General features: G+C 37.3%; 1 protein-coding gene across 1 annotated transcript in view; it reads right to left on the bottom strand.

The window, feature by feature from the left end:
* LOC127629437 (protein Atg16l2-like) overlaps positions 1-20,205 on the bottom strand; it is a 66,356-nt gene extending 46,151 nt beyond the window's left edge. The window contains exons 1-9 of the mRNA XM_052106527.1: positions 19,968-20,205; positions 19,362-19,431; positions 16,251-16,311; positions 13,528-13,601; positions 12,412-12,663; positions 7,810-7,875; positions 7,466-7,555; positions 3,057-3,110; positions 1,701-1,806 (exon numbers count right to left, since the gene is read on the bottom strand). Of these exons, the coding sequence (XP_051962487.1) occupies positions 1,701-1,806; positions 3,057-3,110; positions 7,466-7,555; positions 7,810-7,875; positions 12,412-12,663; positions 13,528-13,601; positions 16,251-16,311; positions 19,362-19,431; positions 19,968-20,094 (900 nt within the window). The 5' untranslated portion in view covers positions 20,095-20,205. The remainder of the gene's footprint in view (positions 1-1,700; positions 1,807-3,056; positions 3,111-7,465; positions 7,556-7,809; positions 7,876-12,411; positions 12,664-13,527; positions 13,602-16,250; positions 16,312-19,361; positions 19,432-19,967) is intronic.
* Positions 20,206-21,052: the final 847 nt, after the last annotated feature.

Raw genomic sequence — 21,052 nt, 5'->3', positions numbered from 1 at the left:
AGAGCTGGAGTGTGCCACAGAAAGACGCTGTCTGACAGTGACACACAGACGCTTTGTTCCATGACAGCCACCAGAGCACCAGTCACCACTAATGGGTGTGGTGAATAATCAAACCAGATGACATTCCATGAGCCAGTTTATGGCAGAGCCCCTCTCTAACTTTCAAGGCAAAGAAAAGTTGCTCTATTTTGATTGTAGTATTGGATTGTGGCAGGACCAACACAAACAAATGTCAAGCACGGCCATCAGATAAGCTGCCAGACACCCCTCACAAGACAGGAAAGATCTTCCAACATGTTGGAAAAGCCTTCTTGGAAGAGGTTTCTTAGCAACCTCTTAAACCCCATTTCCTAAGACCAGAGGTGAGAAAGACCCCTCAAAGCAGCATTAACTTACCAAGTGGAAAAATCTGAAACTAAGAAGCCATAAAGACAAATCTGTACACACAAACTTTTATTCCTAACATGGACACCAACTGCAACAAATCCACTTTGTGTTTGTTTACAGAACTGTTTATGTAAATTGCAGTTGTTCAACTAGCACAATAGTTTACACAAACTGAACTAAGGTGGGAATCATTTAATATCATCTTTGGTCTCTATATCTTCAGATAAATGCTAAGAGTATTTTTGAAGAGGTTTGGAAAAGGACCAATGCAAAGATGAGGCTTTAATGACATTGTTCTAACTATGTACATTAAAATATGCAAATGTTCCTCACAGAAAAGGGAGTGTGAGCCACACTGTGTGAGCCTGCTCAGATGTCAGCAGCCAATCATTACCCTGAAACAGGAAGGTGCCAAAACTGAAATCTTCTTCTCATTAGGAAGGTAAAAACTATCCTCTGGAACACCACACCTTGGTTCTGGTCTCACTCTCTGAGAGAGAGGCAATAACAGAGTAATGATCAACGGTCTGTGTTCCAGGCTGTTTGGGAGCAATAACAGAATAAATATCAACATCCTGAGTACCAGTCTAGAGGGTCGTTAACAGAATAAAAACCATCCAACATGCTAAGTCTCACTCCATGAGAGAGAGGATAACAGATCATCCAATGTTCCAAGTCTCCATCCGAGAGACCAAATACCGACCAAATACCAAGTCCAGATGAAGAAAACTGCACTGACATAAGGGCTGTATATCTGCGTGTTCCAGATTGCAAGAACCCTCTCTGTGCTTCCAGGAGATCAGCATTCCTTTGCTCCTTCGTGTCCAAGGCTGTTAAAACGGAATCCAGCTCCTTCCTCAATGTAACATTGCCCTGAGCCCCAGTGGAAGACGTCGCTATCATGACGAACTCATCATTTGATCAAGAAGAACGTAAATATCGTTGCCTCATAAACCTCTTTCCAGAGACCTTGGCATTAGTGTATAATTTATTGAATGGTCCATTTGAATCATTCTTTTACAGTTAAGGTGAAGCTCCTCAGATGGTATCCTGAGGATGGAGGTAGGGGCCATCTGATATTAATAAACACATACACACCTTAATTGACGTGTGATCAAAAATTGTGTGAGGCCCAGTTAATTTCAGTTGGTGCCAGTGTGATTCTCACTATATGGGAATGCGCTTTTAAAGAGGTCATATTTAAAATGTTGCTATCATTTAAGCTTTTTTTCCCCCATGGTCCAAAGGAATGAATGGCGAGACATGGTTTGTTGTGAAGAAATTGCATATGATATAGCAAAATTGCAACGTACCAGTGCAAAAATGGCCTTCATTGGGACCCTTGCAGCCAGACAAACCCCTAATGGTATATAGAGATCTTCCTCTGAACTGCAAACTGATTTTCCTCTAATCTTCCTCCTGGACACAAACATGAACACACATACAATAGACCAACGGTCAGTATTACTTAAGGATGACAAATACAGAAAAGTTGCAGTGTTTGGGGTATCAAGTACATAATCAAATTACTTCCTGGATTTCTATTTAGATGTTATTTCTATATAGTTATGTACTCATAAATATTGAAACTTGACAATTTAAAACATTTAGCTTCCCTATTACTTAATTCATTTCAAGAGTAAAAAGCCCACTATTTTATCTATTTTTGCTAATGAAAATTGTTACAAATTAAGCCAAAGCAGGATTAGCGGTTGTGTGTTGCCAAGCAAAGCACATACTGGAACTGTCTGGAATGATTGATAAAAAAAGTGACTACGTTTACATGGACACCAGAAAGCGGCTTATTGAGAGAAAGCAGTGTTCCAATTTACATGCACTGTATAAGCAGTGTACTATTTACTCCTGTATACATGCGGCTGGATCAGTAAGCAACTTTCTCCACAGCAACATAATTTCTCTGTGCTGCTTTTGTGCATAACAAACATGGCAACCAAGCAGGACTTTGCTTATTTTTTCTCCGCTGCTTCACTTTATTACCAGATACTCCAAATAGTAACAACTAATAGTTGTTGCTGTGTATGTATCCTTAACTTTCTATCACTACCTGCAGCGGAATTGCGCTGCAATAAAGGAGTTTCCCTCTTACGTAAAACTCTGGGATTCCCCCAATGTACTAGTGCATATATGCAAACGTGAGGAACAGTCAATATTTTACATTGGTGTGTATAAATGGTTATAGTTTATAGTGCATGTACTTTTCCCACTGTACTACGAGAAATGTTGAATTCTTTCCGTTGTATTGACTTGTTGTTGGGCTTCATCCAATGACATTTGTTATTCAATGTCAAAACTCTTCAAACACCCAACAGAACACTCCTTATATGTTTACATGGCCACGTTAAGCCACATTCTCCTGGAGAAACCTAGGTTTGTTAAACAGATTTCTCTTAATCCCTTAAATGGTGTAAGAATATCTGCATTCTCGTTTACATTATTTTTCAGAATGCCGCTTTCTGCAAAAAACCTGCAAAAAACGTTTTCTTAAGTGCATGTAAACGTGGTCAGTGAATTGCTCAGTGATGTTATACTAAATATCAGCACTCTTGGAATGCCATCTGTCAAATCAGATTAGAGGACTGGAAATAGCTGGCTTTTTATGCAACACAGTGATCAACATCAACACATAAGTGCTTTCTGTTAAAACTTACTCAAAAAGACCTCTGAGGGAGCTGATGATACGGGGGGATGTAGCTGAAGCGGACCTGAGATTGAAGACAACACCACGAACTATCAGAACAATTATCACATTTTGAAGTAACACAATTATCTAGCCTGATCTCATGAAAATAAAGCGATGGTGGTGCCATATTTCCAAAATGAAATTACATGGTTTATTACACATATCATGGTTCACAGTTCCAAGATGAAATGTCCACTGAGTGGCGCTAAAAGCAAGTTAAATGTACTACCAAACAGGTTTTAAAGGATAATCCTTTGTCGAGTTTTAAATCGACATCACAGTAAAAGTGTTTAGATGTCATAAGATTGTATTGTGTGAGGAACTCACATTTTATTTGTGATGTGTTTGAAACTGAATAAAGCTCATTGTTGTTATAGCACCTCTAGTGTTTATTTCAACAAGAAACTACTGCGATATGTACAACAAACCACGTAAAAATCCTTTCACGCAAAGTAAGGTGTTTATATGAGACCAGGTTGCAATTATACAATTATCTTATAACATTTTAAAGAATAACACTGAAATTATAAAAGTCAAAAATGCTCAACAACAAAAAAACATCATGGGCTAAAAATACATATTTAAAGATTCTATAAAATTATATATCATCAGTTATAACTCTCCCACACCTATGATCATATTTTAGTATTAGTATGGCTTAAAAGGAATGGCCTGGGTTAAATACAACTTAAACTCTATGGAAAACATATATGTCATACTCCTGATTACCACAAAACATTATAGACTCGTACCTCAACAAAAAATACATTTACAGAGAATACACTTAAAACAAAAGTATAATAGGCAAGCAGAAAGCACTGCAAACATTTAAAATAGAGGTCAACCGATTTATCAGAATCTGGGCTGATAGTGGCCTTTTATTAATTATCGGCTATCTGAAAAAGAAAAAAACTGTCCGGGGCTGGAGGGTTCAACAGTCTGGACTTCTTGGTTCAACAGTATAATGGCGCCCTCTAGAGGTTACATAAAAAAACAATGACTGACTCCGCATGGAATTTGTTGTGCAACTTGACTAGGCGATGCAGAGAGACGGACACTTCAAAAACGGATTTAAAACACTGACAGAGAAAAGCCAAGGTATGTATTCAACACATGTTATTATTACATATAGTCAACAATAAATCAATCAATTAAGACAACTAAAGGTGGTTTGATAATTAATTTATTTATAACTAATCTCTGCATTGGATAACTGCATTGCCAACAAGACAGCAAATGCTGCCGAAGTTTTCACTTTTGCTTGGCCGTTCGCTTGTGTCAGAAGATCGAGCGTGAGCACTGCCTGAATGCATGCGAACAGGAACAGTTTTCTAGGTTCTGTTTTTTTTTACTATAAAGTGTTCCAAACTTTTCACTGTTCTGAAAAAATAAACTTCTGTCCAAGCTTCCTAATTGTAAAGAAACGCAAGATCATGGTAACATATATACATCTGAAATATAAATATATTGATATATTCATGAGAGGGCACATTGATATATATATACATGATATATATGATATGATATATACAGTGTGTTAATGTAAGGGAACATGGATATATATTACAGACAATGTCTTTCTAAAATTGTGGGAGACATGTATAAAGTATTGCCATTGAAAGTAATACTTACTACATTTCCGTGCTATTTTACATTGAGTGAAATGTTTAATTCATATTATAAATTTGAAAAACTATCGGCCGATTAATCGGCCATTGGACTGTTTTACCACCTTAGTAATCGAAATCGGCAAAACTCACTATCGGTCAACCTCTTGTTTAAAATATTGAAAAAAATAAACAATGTTTTATCCAATCTTTCAACTTTCAAAAAGTATTATAAAGATATACCAAGCAGGAATGTAATATAACTAGTTATAAAGCATTGCCTACATGAAGCAAACTCCACCCACAGGAAATACATTGATAATAAATAAATAGAAATTCATGCACCAGAAAAAAGGAGTCCCACCGATTTAGAATGTACAACTGAAATTGTTTTCCTGAAGAACTCGTAGATTTCCATTAAAGGGGACCTATTATGAAAAATTCACTTTTACATAAATGTGAGTCGGCAGTGTGTGTACACAATCACCCTAGAATGTTAAAAGTCTACCCACTCCTCTTTCTTATATTTCTATTAATCAAAAACAGTGTGTCTAAATTAATGGTTTTCATTTCTGCTCTAACGGCCTCATCCACGACTGGTGACAGACTCACCCTATTATCATAGATCCTCCTTTGAGTGATCTACACAGTCCGCCATTTATTTCCACGCTGGAGCAGATACATTGAGAAGAATAATGTCTCAGCTTCGTAAGCGTCATAAGTGTTCTGTTGTTGGTTGTAAAAGTGAACATAACAGTCTTCATGTGGGGCTTCTCCACTGCATGGTACAACTCGACTCGCCTCGCTTTTTGGGCGTTTTCCACTGTGGATAGTAGCTGGTACCTGGTACTTTTTTTAGTACCACCTCGGTCAAGTTTCCAAGCGAGCTGAACCGATATTAAATGTGACGTCAAAACTCTGCAGATCACTGATTGGTCAGAGAGAATCATCACTAACAGCATCACTGGATTTGCTACACAGGACATCAACCTGCTAGTTTTAAAGTTAGCAACAGCGATAGCAGTATCATTTGTTCACGTGACTTTTGAATTGTAAAAAGAAATGGCTGTGCGCAAAACCACGCCGTGGTCAATAAACGAATAATTCTCGTTAGCGACGAACAAAACGGCGTAAAATGAAAAAGTATTTCAGGAAGTGTCTCAGCTGTTGGCCGCACATGGCTACCACCGGTCCTACCAAAAGTGTAGGGAAAAGTAAAAACAAAACGTAAAAGTGACTACAGAACTATCGAGGAAAAGTGGAAGTGGTTCGACCAATTAGACGCTATGGGAGGGAGAGTGCCCTGGACTCAGCCACGGCTGGAGTCCACGATGGAGGACCGTAACGTGCAGTGGAAAAGTGCCAATATACTCCTGGCATCAGAGCCACTGAAGATGCAGTGGACAAGTTTTGTTTTTGAAGGAAATGTGCCCCAAAACATACACAAACATTTTTTGTATGTTTGTGCAAATCATTTTACACCAGACTGCTTTATGAATGAGTGTCAATATAAAATTCTCAAGCATGGATCAGTACCAACTGTTCATGTTCCAGCTTTATATCCTGAAGATGTAAGTATCGCACTTTATATTTTGTGAATGTTTCCAAATCGCTTTCTGAATGTGCTTGTTAGCTGATTCCCCGGCTAATGCAGCTAAAGTTACCATTGTCTCATTTACATTTACATTTATGCATTTGGCAGACGCTTTTATCCAAAGCGACTTACAGTGCAATTATTACAGGGACAATCCCCCCGGAGCAACCTGTAGTTAAGTGCCTTGCTCAAGGGCACAATGGTGGTGGCCGTGGGGTTAGAACCTGCGACCTTCTGATTAACAGCCCTGTGCTTTAGCCACTACGCCACTACCACTCTCTGATTGTATTCACGGAGACCAGATATACATATAAATATATTCATACATATATGACAACTCCTGTATTTACGCAGTCAGTCTTATTGTTTCTGATTTGTTGTTGCTGTAGTATCTGAAGCACGAGCTGTAAAGGCACAGCCCTCTTCCAGAAAGTGGGCGGGGAGCAGCAGCTCATTTGTATTTAAAGAGACACACACGAAAACAGCGTGTTTTTGATTCCACCCAAAAAGAGGCATTTATAACATGCTATAATATATGATCTGTGGAATATTTTGAGCTGAAAATTCACAGACACATTCTGGGGACACCTGAGACTTATATTACATCTTGTAAAAAGGGGCATAATAGGTCTCCTGGAGGACTTCCTGAAGATGCCACATAGACTTCCATTGTAAGTGCATTACTGTGCACAAGTAGAAATTGTCTATAGTATTTGAAGGAGTGCCCCAAATTCACAGAGAATATGTTTATATTACCTGAAATACTCTTTTAAAGCCATATTTAAACACATTGTATCATAGGTCTTTGAGCACTGCAACCAATAATTTCCATTAAAAAAACACAAATTTAGCAAACTTGCTGCAAATTCACCACAAATCATTTTCATATGCAAATAAGCTTTGCGGAAAACTTGCGGCAAATTGTCCATTGTTGCCAAAGGTTTGCAACAGATTCACCAGTAAAGGGCTGCAAACTTCTGGAAAACATCTGGCAAAGATTTGCAGCGAATCACAAGCTCATGTGCTAGTTTGCCAGGACTCTATATTTTTTGTAAGGGATTTCACATTTATATAAAGTAATGCCTATTTCAAAGTGAATCACTTTGAAGAACATATCCACACTGCTTAAAATGATGATGATTACTGTAGTAATAATGCTTAAAGGCCTCCTGTTACCTGAAAAGTGGTCCATGGCATCGCTCGAGCCTCTCTGAAGGTTCACATTTTGGTGAAGATGGATTGGAGGTTGACACATTTCCAGAATCTCTGGATAAACAGAGCATAGCAATAAAAAAGAGTGTATGTTCAACTTCACATTCATTTTCTAATGCACATTTTGAAAGTTATGTACATGTTGACTTCATTGTTTTGTTCATGTTGTCTTCATAAGATGATTATAGTCTCCCACTTGACTTCAATTAAATTTCTGGTAATTTCCCATAAACTTCTAGAGTTCAAAGCCCATTATGATACAGTGCATTATAACATTGTCAACAGTCACATTTATGGAGGTTACTTACTCATCAATCATCACATCCTTACTGGCAGCTATCTGAAGTTCTTTATGAAGATTGGCCTCTCTGGCTCTAGGAAACAAGAGGAAATGTGATCAGCGAGGATGTGGCGAGTATGGAATGGGCAGAATTTGCACCCAGGATATATGAAAATGGGTATGAGAGCGAATTATTTTTACTAAACCTTAAATTGTTATTAATTGCCAAAAATACCACTGCAGTCGAGATTAGAAATGTTGTCTTTGTTGCATAACAAAATACCAATTAATTAATCATATATTAACATCTTTTGAGCCACTTATTTTGAACAAATATAGCATCTTCTGTTGTTTGGCATGGCTTTTATATCACATACTTTCTTGCTGACAGATGTTACATGTTAACTACATACTACTTGTTTACTTATTAGCTACTTGTTATTTAGTTATTTATACAATTTGAGTAACTTTCTAGGACAGGGGTCTTCAACCTTTTTCAGGCCAAGGACATGGAGCATAAAGAAACAGGGAAAGGACCTCCTTTGACATATTGTACTAACTTAGGTTTTACATTTTCAGCCTGGCCTGTAATAATGTCATGAAGTACAATAATACTGTATTTTCTGTGTTATGATGCAATCATTACTGATGTACAGAGTAATGTACATTACATTATAATTTTCCTTAATACCATTTTGATGTGGAAAGGACAATGGAACTTATTGCTGAACTTTAGCTTCTTAACTTTAGCTTTGGTTGCAAATAACTGTAGTTAACCCTTAGTTTTAGTTAAAAATTAGCTCGAGATTGGACAACAATTGGCGACCCCTGCAATATTGCCATGGACCCCCAGTTAAAGACCTGCTCTAATTTATAAGCTGGGTCAAAACATCCAATCTTGATGTTAGCTGTTAGGTTTTTAACCATTAGGCTAAAATTAGCCACAAACATAACAATATGTAATATTACAAGGCCTGCCCAGAATGTTTGCTTGCCAAATTCCACAGAAACTTCCACAGATTTCAGCAGAATTGAAAACCTGTTATTCACAGAATTCTACACATTCCTACCCCTTGGTGTGTTTATTCATAACATATTTTGATCATTCAGGTACCAATTAATATGTAGTACTCTCAGCTCCAATGTTTTACCATATACATACTCACCGACCACTTTATTAGGTACTGTACACCTGTACACCTACTTATTCAGGCGATTATCTAATCAGCCAATTGTGTGTAAGCAGTGCAATGCATAAAATCATGCAGATATAGGTCAGGAGCTTCAGTTAATGTTCACATCAACCTTCAGAATGGGAAAAAATTTTAGTGCCAGACAGGCTGATTTGAGTATTTCTGTAACTATTTATCTCCTGGGATTTTCCCACACAACCGTCTCTAGAGTGTCAATAGGATGGTGCCAAAAACAAAAAACATCCAGTGAGCGCATTTATGCAGCTGGAAATGCCTTGTTGATGAGAAAGGTTAATGGGGAATGGCCAGACTGGTTCAGCTGACAGAAAGGCTACAGTAACTCAGATAACCACTATGTACAATTGTAGTGAGCAGTATAGCATCTCAGAATGCGCAACACGTCGAATCTTGAAGCGAATGGGCTACAACAGCAGAGGACCACGTTGGGTTCCACTTTTGTCAGCCAAGAACAGAACATTGAGGCTGCAGTGGGCCTACCATCTGTATACCTCAGTAGAACTCGATATTCATCAGACCAGGCTATGTTTTTCAGTCTTTAATTGTCCAGGTTTGGTGAGCCTGTGCCCACTGCAGCTTCAGCTTTCTGTTCTTGGCTGACAGAAGTGGAACCTGATGTGGTCATATATGTGGATTGATTTTATGCATTGCACTGCTGCCACACAATTGGCTGATTAGAAAATCGCAGAAATAGGCAGGTATACCTAATAAATTGGTTGTGTGATTGTACATTGGAGTGAAGTTTCTTACTCACCTGTACGTATTGTAAATAGCACTTGCCACACAGTGTAGCTATTTGCACCATAATAGTCTGGTGGAAACAAAGACGTTTATGAGGAACTGCCACAACTGTATCAATGCAGTGTACAGTAAAGGCGATGTGGATGTGTTTTTGCGTGCGAGCGACCAGTGTTCGATTCTGCCTTTTGTCCCACTCTTCTGCACACCCTGTTTTGCTCCTTTTGCAAAAGAAAAGGAAAATAACCCTTTCGAAAATGAACCACGCTTGAGGGTTAGGATTAGGGGTAGAGGTAGGTGTAGTGCCTTGACCAACTTTTTCCCACACAAATTGAACCAGAACTCCAAAATAGCAACAAATATTATTTATTTTTCTGGATAATTTTCTAAAGAACCTTATTTTGCTGTGGATGTCCCAATGTGGATACTGGATTTGCACTTTTCAGAGAGCTCAATAAAATTTTCATTTTATATTTTGGATGCATTTGAGGGTTAAAAGAAATGTAACTGACTGTGTAAAATAGGCAGATAAAATAATTTCATATCGATCTCAGACACCTGAATCAGATTGAATCGAAATTGCATAATGGAAGACTTGGAGGTATTGGCAAACATCGGATCGCTGTCAAAGAGAATCAATATAAGATTGTATCATGATGAAACTTTTGATTTACACCCCTCCTGCGTATTATTATTTTAAATTGTAATGGGAAACTGTACAAACTATGCGATATGTGATAAGGATAAACATTTCAAACCGTAGTATGCTATATTGTTAACACATGACCTCATTAAATGCATTTTTAAATCCATGTGTTGTGTAATGTTATCATCTCAGAATAATACACTTTTATGTATATACACTTCTATAAGCCGCAGGTGCCTACCGGTACATTGAAACAAGTTAACTTTACACAGGCTTTAACGAAACACGGCTTGTAACAAAAATAAATAGGCTTTAACGAAACACGGTGCGGCAGCGGGGGCGCGGTCAAGCGCCCGTCCGGGAGAAAGAAAAGTGGTAAGGGCGCTTACACCTGAGCTAAATTATGTCTAACACCGGTGTCTAATTTCAGTAAGCATGGGGAGAGCGGCATAAAAAGGCAGCAGCCACAGAGCTGAGAGAGTGACACACGTCAGTCTAGTGTTGGCGCATAGAAGAATTGAGAAACTTTATAAAATTGATTGTAAACATTGCTGTGGCCATTAAAAGCCTTACCTGGAACACCAAGTGCCCTGCTGAAAACTGTCACACTGGTGCCCGTGTGACAGTTTTCCCAAGAAGGACACGTGAAGCAGGGCACTTGAAATTAGACACCGGTGTTAGACATAATTTAGCGCAGGTGTAAGTGCCCTTACAGCTTTTCTCTCCCGGACGGGCGCTTGACCACGCCCCCGCTGCCACACACGGCTTGTAATAAAATATTTGCAGTAAATAGTAGCCTACCAAGAAAGTCATTGGTCACTATCTTCCTCATCCTGTGCACTGAAACCACTGAAGTCATCTCCTTCGGTTTCGGAGTTGAATAGCCTCAGATTTAATTGTCTTTTTGCACTGAGTCAATTCCTCACGCTGCTGTTTCCAGCGTCTTATCATCGACTCATTAAGACCAAGCTCCCGTGCAGCAGCTCTATTTCCTTTTCCAACAGCCAGATCAATCGCCTTCAACTTGAAAGCTGCATCATATGCGTTTCTCCATGTCTTTGCCATGGTGAGGGTGACAAAATTACTACCGTAATCAGAATGATGGGAAGTTTGAGCGCGCTCGATTTAATCTAAACAGTAAACAAAAAAAGTTGTTTTGACCTTAACCCGTTCGGCAATTTCATTGTTCTAATGAAAGCTTCACGCCGCCAAAAAACTGAGCACGTCACAGAATGTTTTTTTTTATTTTTTTTTATAAAATTTGAAAGCGGGAAAAATCCATATATTAGCCGCGTCATTGTATAAGCCGCGAAGTTCAAAGCGTGGGAAAAAAGTTGTGGCTTATAGTCCGGAAATTACGGTATATACATTTATCTTATTAAATCAACTTTGCTGTTTAATAATCACACAAGGACATAACATGATTTACATTTTTGCGCTGAATATTTATGGAATGACATTTGCACGTCAGATGGAATTGGTTTTTGGTATCGGTACATGAGGACAGTATCGTTATCGGGACATCCCTATCACATGGGAAATTGAAATGCTGCTTCTGAATGTTTATGTATCCTGAATTGACCCATTCTGCTGAATTTCTGACAACCACCATCCATCATCAGACACTTTTGCATCAACTGAAATGTGTTTACTTTTTCCAATGGCGCTACTAAAAGCATGTTGTGTAAGCAGCCTCAGAGACTCTGGTTCTGGTTCTATATAAAACAGAAAGTAAATGTATTCACATAAACAATGGTCAGCCAGATTTACTCCACTGATGGTTAGGTTTAGGTTCATTTGTGTAATTGCATTTTTTTTTGTCGTGTAGAATATACATAATTATCCATAATTTAGCTTCTTCAAGGCAGTATTAAATAAAAAAATAAAATTTTTATGATCCCTTATATTGTTAACTTATGAGCACAACTGTACATACTATATGCTGCAGAAATAGTAAGAATAGTATGCTAGTATGCTATTCTGAACATAGCCCTTGTGTGTAAGCCTTCGATATGTATCCCATCAGCACTCTAACCTCACTCTCCTCTCATTCCGATGGTTCATGCGGACAGCGGCCTGTTGTTTGGGTAGGATCATGCTCTCCAAGATCTCGGAGCTGTGGAGCTTCTCCTGCCGGTATGTCTTTTCCATGCGCTGGTGCTCCTCCAGCAGCGTGTCATATTTCTGTTTCAGCAGCCGGTTCCCATCCTGCACCTCCGCCACGCGTTCCTGAAGCGCACTGTGCTCTGATGCCACAACACTTAGGCAATTTTGAACCTCATACAGCCTAATAAAAAACAAAAACATTCTCAATGAGCCAGATCTACAATAACATCCACTTTTCCAACATTTTGGATGTTCAGAAAATTGACAGTCAGGATATATGTGGATATGTATCTTCGGTTGGTTTGGTGGGTGGGTGGGGGGGGGGGGTGTTTGCACTCGTAGCCAAAATTCTGAGTAAACAGCATTTTTGAATATATATAAAGTAATGAATCAGATGGGATAGCCTCCGTTGCCCTCATGCATCGATGAAACTTGGGCGCCCAACACCCTGTCACCAGTTTGTGGTTTATTACTCCACGGACCACTGTCAGTAGGCACCCCACAAGCCTTCACAAAGTCAATTTGGCCCTTGTCAAAGTCACTCATTTTGTCTTTACTCCTGCCCATTTCTCCTGCATTCAACATGTTGACTCCGAGAACTGACTGTTCGCTTACCATCTAATCTACCCAAACCTTGAATGTTCCCTTGTTAGAAGATGATTATGACCACTCGCAGGTGATGCGAATATCGTTAATGTTTTGGCTCATTTGTGTATATTTAATGCTGTTAAAGCATCACACACAAAAAAAAATGCTGTTGTTCAGAATATCAGCATCTGAGTTCCACAGGTATAATCAAATTACTGATAATGATTATTTGCAGTGCAAACTCTCAGTATAGCCTACACTTATAACAGCTTATTTTAGCGGATTGAAACAGGCCAAATTTAAAAGGTGATATTTACAAAAAAAATCTCTAAGTGAATAAAATGGGGGTGAGTAAATTATGACAAAATTGTTCTTTCAATGGGTGGGGGGATTGATTTTGAGTTTACTCAGGTATTTTGACAGAGTTTTTGTGCCATACGAAAATAAGGAGATTTACTTGGTATGTTGTTCATTAAGTGCAGCTTCCTTTAGCTGGATTCTCTGCTGCAGTTCCACCACTTGATATGCTAGCTGCAAGAAAGAAATCAGACAGACAAAACATCCATTTTAAAGGAAAAGTGCTATAAATGAAATGTTGTCCACTTGTTTAACCTATTAACTTGTACTTTGCCTACAGGATTAATTCAGTGCTTGTTAGTTATTAGGTTTGCTAGTTAATGGGGGAAGAGCGCTTGTGTGTTGATAGAATACAAATATGCAGCAGGTTTTTTCACATGCTTTTACGAAAGCTGTCCAAATGATCCTGAGACAGTTTCAATGCAAGACTAGGGAGTGCTAGAACTGGTTATGCCTGATGCTACCATGATAATATCCAGTACAAAGCAGTCCATTTATTTCCCCAATATGTGTCCTAACTGCATTTTGCATTCACTACAGACTAAATATATTCTTTTGAATAAAATCAGAGCATTTTTTATGGTTGGAGGACAGAAGTTCAGGTGGCACTTTGCCACTACAGTAGGATTGCTGGTTGGAGTAAAGTGCAGAAACCAAAAGGCAGGTTGTAAACACGTTTAGTTAAACAGGTCACAACTTGTGTTTCATAAATATGCATTTGTAATCCAATAATCAAACTGAAGTGCTTGTCTGATTTTTTTATGGGATGGTTTGATTCTGTACAGGTTTTTCCCACATACACTATCAGTCCAAAGTCTGGAAACACTTGACTAAATGTATGCTTCTTATCCAACCCAGTCTCATGACAAGTTATAAAAATAGTACGAGATATTGCGAAATTGTAAGAAATCATATGTTCGTACAAAAACGCAGGACTTTCCCTCCCTTAGAGAACAATAAACGAACCAACAAATAATGTTATTACGATGTTTCCTAACCCTTAATCTAAACCGAAAACTAACTTTAACCTTGTGTGACCCCGTAATGCATGTACACTGTAGTTTCGCTATATGAAATGCATAATTTAAATTCATTTAAACCAACTGATCTCAGTTCAGGATACTCTTTGCTGTCAGTAAAGTGTTCAAATTTTGACACACGGAATCATGGGACAAAGCAACAAGGCGCCAATCATAGCAGAGTTTGTCTTTGGGAGAAACGTCAACAAAACTACATCAGGTAAGAAACCTAATTACGTTTTTACATTGAAACCTGTGTGAGTCAAAAGATAAGAGTCTCTAGTTTCATCCGATATGCCATTTTTAAAAGTTGAGCGATTTTTCATGAAACACAATGTACACTAATGTGTACTTTAGCACATTTTTCCCTTAGAAATTCTTTATTTACTGTGCATTTTCACAGTGAGAATCAATGGGTTCATCCAAAAGCTAAAAAATTATGCTTTCAGAGTCTTTATATGGAGTTAGGATGAAAATAAGGTGGGTATCGAACAGTTCTGAGACCAGTGCAGACAGACAGCACAGACAGACTGAGGTTAAGTCATTCACTAAATAGGGAGCAAGGGATCAAGGGAACATCCTATAGCTCCCTATGAGGCTAAGTGCATTCACTCCTAAAAGACCAAAGTTTAGTTTTAGGCTGCAGATGCCGTTTGGACCATTCAACTAGCTTGGCAGACATTGGACAATGGTAATCAATACATAGATTCAGAATTTATAATGTATAATTTTATTTTAACATGGTTGTCAGTGATTGGATGATGCTAGCCATTACTTTGAATATGAATTAATTATGCAAATTTCTGATGTAATGCCTGTAACGTCTCTAAAACATGAATAACCAACAATCATTATAAGGAAACATAATAAACAATTGGATTTTTTTTTTATGACTTTCTATAACTTGGAATTATTAAAATGTAAAATTTTTTGCATGTTTATTAGGTGCTGCTAGTTACAAATCAAAAAGGGAAATGGAAAATGCTCACAGAACTCACCCTCAGGTCTCGGGAGGATAAAGTCTAACCCATAAACCAAACCAAGATTGAATTAGGAAAATCACTGTTGTGTACCATAGAGGAAAGAGAAGCACTGAGGTTTTTAACAAATATTCTTATGATTTTTCTTCTTCATTATTCTTTATGAAGTTTAACTCTTAATGCAATAATTAAGATAGTACGAGACTTTTAGTTCCTTAAAGAAAATAAAAATGAAACAATAAATGATGTTATGCCTGTATTGCATCCGTTTGTTGATTGGTTGGTCTCTATGGCAATAAAAGTCGTACCTTCTTGTACGAGCCAAGATGTACGATATCTTACATACAAAATATTATAAGTTGTCCTGACACTTTGTTGTTCTTATGCTAAAAATCTTTTTGAACTAAAATCTTATGTAGACAAGCGTAAATTGTGACATAATATGGATTTTAATTAAGAAAATTTTAATTGGCACGGATATTGAAGGAAAAGAAGTCAAATTGTATAGTATACATAGGAACTACTCCAATACTGTTTCAAATGCATACCAGGAACTTATGCAGTTGGTAGAGAGAATGCCCAGAGAGTTCAGATTTGTAATCTAAGGGCAAAGGGTGGCTACTTTAAAGAAGATCAAATATATTAGTTAAATAGTTTTGATTTATTTTATATTTTTGTGGTCTCTACATAATTCCCATACTTCCATTTGTGTTGTTTCATAGAATTGCTGACTGTACTATTAGTGGAACATGTGGAAAATAGTAAAAATAAAGAATGACTAGGCATGTCCAAACATTTGACTGGTTGTGTACGTCCTCATTTACCTCGCCAGTTGTTGTCTTCAAAGAGGTCAAAGAATCCTCAGTGGGGGGCACCCCTGAAGACCTGCAGGGCACAAAATAAGAATTCTTAGAGAGCATTTTGAGATCATGATGATGGTAAATGGAACGGTAAAATAGTACTGAGTACCATATGAGTACTCTATGCTAACAGTAATGGTATCACTCGTATGGTAATCAGATGGTAATACTATGATTTTTTGATTTATTACACAGCTCTCTGGAATACTTGATCGTGATTGGTCAATCGCAGCATTCAAATATCAAATCAAATATTTGTGTATAATAACCGCTGAACTGCATTTTAGACCGTTCTCCCTGGCCACCAGTTCTCCTATGCTGTGCTAGTCTCTCACTCTTTCCTCTCACATTGTTAAATACATTTCAATATTTCAAATTTTATGTGCATTTATTTATTTATTTATTTGAGTGTCTATTTACACTAAGTGCAAATAACCCATCTTGTTGGGTGAGGCTATCTAAACTAACTCCGCCCACCATTGCTGAGACCAACCTCAAGACAGCCATGACAAATTTCAGAAACGTTGAACTGGAACTTTATTTTATTTGACAAGTAGCCTGTGGCAGGGCGGAGGGCGGGGCCGGGTCGTGATCCTACACACCCGGTCCCGTATTAGGCTAATCAAGCCTCTGAGGACATGTCCGTCAACGATCTCTCTCTCCCGCATGACCCTCTGCAGTCAACTTTTATACCTCAGAGGCTTGATTAGCCTAATATGGGACCGGGTGTGTAGGATCACGACCTGGCCCCGCCCTCCGCCCTGCCACATAGCCATTTAATAATAACGATTTGAGTACTGGTCATGGTTTATTTTGCAATAATGACTGGATAACTGTACCTTCCATACACCATGTTACAAACTGATTAACATATTCATGGTATTTATATTCTAGATCAAGGTACATACTGTACTACCATGGTGCCATGTCCAAAAACTATTATAGTATATTATATACATATTTTTGCTAGTTGGGTTACTGACAAACAAGGTTGTCCAAGGTGATAAAGATTGATAAATCTTTTTAAAATTCATTTTTTAAAGATCTTTATGTTGTCTTATGTATGTGTGTGGTTTATATTTCTATACACTGGTGGACAAAAGTTTGGAATGATGTACAGATTTTGCTGTTTCGGAAGGAAATTGGTACTTTAATTCACCAAAGTGGCATTCAACTGATCACAATGTATAGTCAGGCCATTACTGATGTAAAAAACAGCACCATCAATAATTGATGTCACTACCACATTTTTTATCAAATCTAGACAGGCCCCATTTCCAGCAGCCATCACTCCAACACCTTATCCTTGAGTAATCATACTAAATTGCTAATTTGGTTCTAGCAAATCACTTTCCATTATATCAAAAGCAGTTGAAAGCTATTTGATTCGTTAAATGAAGCTTAACATTGTCTTTGTGTTTGTTTTTGAGTTGCCACAGTCTGCAATAGACTGGCATGTCTTAAGGTCAATAATAGATCAAAAATGGCAAAAAAGAAACAGCTTTCTCTAGAAACTCATCAGTCAATCATTATTATGAGGAATGAAGGCTATACAATGCTTGAAACTGTCAAAAAACAAAGATTTCATACAAAGGTGTACACTACAGTCTTCAAATACAAAGGACAACTGGCTCAAACAAGGACAGAAAGAGATGTGGAAGGCCAGATGTACAACTAAATGAGGATAAGTACATCAGAGTCTCTAGTTTGAGAAATAGACGCCTCACATGTCCTCCGCTGACAGCTTCATTGAATTCTACCCGCTTAACACCAGTTTCATGTAAAACAGTAAAGAGAAGGCTCAGGGGTGCAGGCCTTATGGGAAGAATTGCAAAGAAAAAGCCACATTTGGAAAACAAAAAGAAAAGGTTAGACTGGGCAAAGAAACACAGACATTGTAAACAGATAATAGTCTTATGGATCTTAACCTCATTGAGCTTTTGTGGGATCAGCTAGACTGTAAGGTGCGTGAGACGTACCCGACAAGAAAGCCACATCTATGGCAAGTGCTAAAGGAAGTGTGGGGTGAAATGTCACCTGAATATCTGGACAAACTGACAGCTAGAATAACAAGGATCTGCAAAGCTGTCATTGCTACACCTGGAGGATTTTTTGATGAGAACTCTTTGAAGTAGTTTATGAAGTTGTGAAAAAAAAAATCGAATTGTAATAGTAATTTTTCACATTATTAATATCATGAATATACTTAGTGATAAGTTGAATGCCATTTTGGTGAATAAAAGTACCAATTTCTTTCCATAAGAGCAAAATCTGTACATTATTCCAAACGTTTGGCCACCAGTATATATATATATATATATATATATATATATATATATATATATATATATATGTGTGTGTGTGTGTGTGTGTGTGTGTGTGTGTGTGTGTGTGTGTGTGTGTGTGTGTGTGTATAATTTTGGTTTGTTTGATCAAAACCAAAATTTATTGTTTGATCAAATAAATGGAAGAGCTATGATGAATTAAAAGTTATGTTCTACTTATTGTATGTGTAAGCATGTTATTTGACTTGGTTTTCAGTACAATAATAACAAATTTAAATAGCAAAAAAGAAAGAAAAACAATTATAGCATTTTCAACAAAAAAAATCAATACTAGTTAATGACTCTAAAATATCTTTTAATGAGACTTTTAAATTATTAATTATTAATATTATTTTTTTTATTAATTAAATTATTAAATTACATTTTTTTTTTTTTTTTACAATTAAGCTCCAGAAAGAATATCAAAATAACTGAACACAGAAATTGAAAACATGTTCATCATATAATTAGTGTATTCAAGTATTTTATTTTTTATGTAATTTTGGACTATTTAATAAATCTAGAAAAAATAAATGAGCTTCACGTCATTTACCCAGTAACAGAAATGAGACATTAGAGAATTCTGGTGTCTCAGAAAAACTGTGCTTCGCTGAGATTTGTCATTGTCATATAGTGTAAAACGATTAACCTTTACAGGACAGTTGTGCAGTAATTCATCATTTATTACAATTTATAACAAAGTTTATTGTTTATAACACCCAAATATACTGTGACTCAGTGTAAAGGTTACCTTGTTCCTGATCCCAGAATACCTTTGGTAATGAGGGCTCTTTGCTTAGACTTCTCAAGCAGACTGTGATCTAGGAAGAACAATAAGTGAAACTTAAAAAAAAAGAAAGATTGAATTTAAAAAGAAGCCAGCTAATGTTTGCATGCAATGCACCCAAAGTGTGTTTGTTAATGAGATTTTCCATTTGCACCCAAGTGTCAAGATTTAAAGATTGAGTGAGCAGTTTCAAATGCACAACTCTAAACTGTTTATCTCCACACTTATGCAAGATTTGAATATTTCTCAAGTTATGCAAATTAGTTTTACTTTGTTTTTGTTTTTTGTAATCATTTTGAAAATATTATAATACTTATTACATTCTCAAAGGTATAAAATATTAATATATTAGAATTTTTATATTTCTAAAATTATAAAAAGAATGAAAACACTTAATGGCAATACAATCTAATATGGTGATATGTTGTATTTCTAAACGTTTTGTATTTAAAAATACAACTATAATGGAAAAATGGGTGCCAATACATCCAGTAAACTTCTATTCAATCTCTTGAGCAATGAATGACCTATAACAAGTGAAATGACAATAACAGCATTAATAAAGCTTACATGACTCTATAATATCCTGGAAGACACTCGTCTGTGACATGTTGCGAGATTTCAGCTGTCTCATAATGTGACGCTTCCATGTTTCGCTCTGTTTCACTTCAGAGTTTCTTGCGCACTCCATGATCATATAAAGTAATAAAACAATAATCCACTTTCTTAGACATATTTCATAGATGTCCAGCCGTCAACTGGAAGTGTTACGTTTGTTTTCCATTCTCGTGAAGTGCACAGGAAACCGGCAGAGAGTGCGTTGTCGCGCAGCTGTGCGTGCTGTGACGCGACGCGTCACTACAGTGCCTGTAAACACATGGAAAGACACGCCTGCTGGTGCCGCTGATGATGAGTAATCGTGAAAAATCTGTAAACGCGTGTCAAACTCAGAAATGTAATAAGTGGAATGGCATGAAAAGTGAAACTTAAAATGGGCGTGGACTGGGTCGGCCCGGATGTTGTCCCTGATTGGATCCTAAATAATACAACTTCTCTTATTAATTACTAATAATTAATTCAACCCTTGTGCGACCATCGGGACATTTTGTCTTTTTAATTTGTTATTTAAAATTTTGGCTGTGTTAATTCCAATGGCATAAATTTGGCCAACAGTGTGTATTTTGGGGGGAATTTTAAGATTTCAAACTATCCATCTATAGGCCTAATACACCGTGAACACAAAATAGTTACACTCAGGACCTTCAGGACAAAAATTTCCCTATTGAAACCCATTAAATGTGCAATATTTGATCCCAGTGCTATTCAAGTGTAAAATCATGAATTCTATGATATTATGCTTTCATTCCGGAGCCCTGGCTTCATGCACCATTTTTCTCATGTTTAGCCTATGGAGCAAACACATGCACTGCAGGCCACTTGAATACATGATGCAGCTAAAATTGATTGTGTGTGTTTGTGTGTGTGTGTGTGTGTGTGTGTGTGTGTGTGTGTGTGTGTGTGTGTGTGTGTGTGTGTGTTGGTATGGATGTCACAGTGTGTTTTGTATGTGTTGTTTTTTACACACACATTCACAAATGTCTAAATACACAGTGGCATTATGTAAACAAACTGGCATTTAAAAGGTTAAAATCCTG

This window comes from Xyrauchen texanus, chromosome 36, assembly GCF_025860055.1.
Source record: "Xyrauchen texanus isolate HMW12.3.18 chromosome 36, RBS_HiC_50CHRs, whole genome shotgun sequence".
In the NCBI taxonomy this organism is placed as follows: domain Eukaryota; kingdom Metazoa; phylum Chordata; class Actinopteri; order Cypriniformes; family Catostomidae; genus Xyrauchen; species Xyrauchen texanus.
The sequence above is the reverse complement of the archived record's forward strand: the minus strand, read 5'-3'. Positions and strand labels throughout refer to the sequence as shown.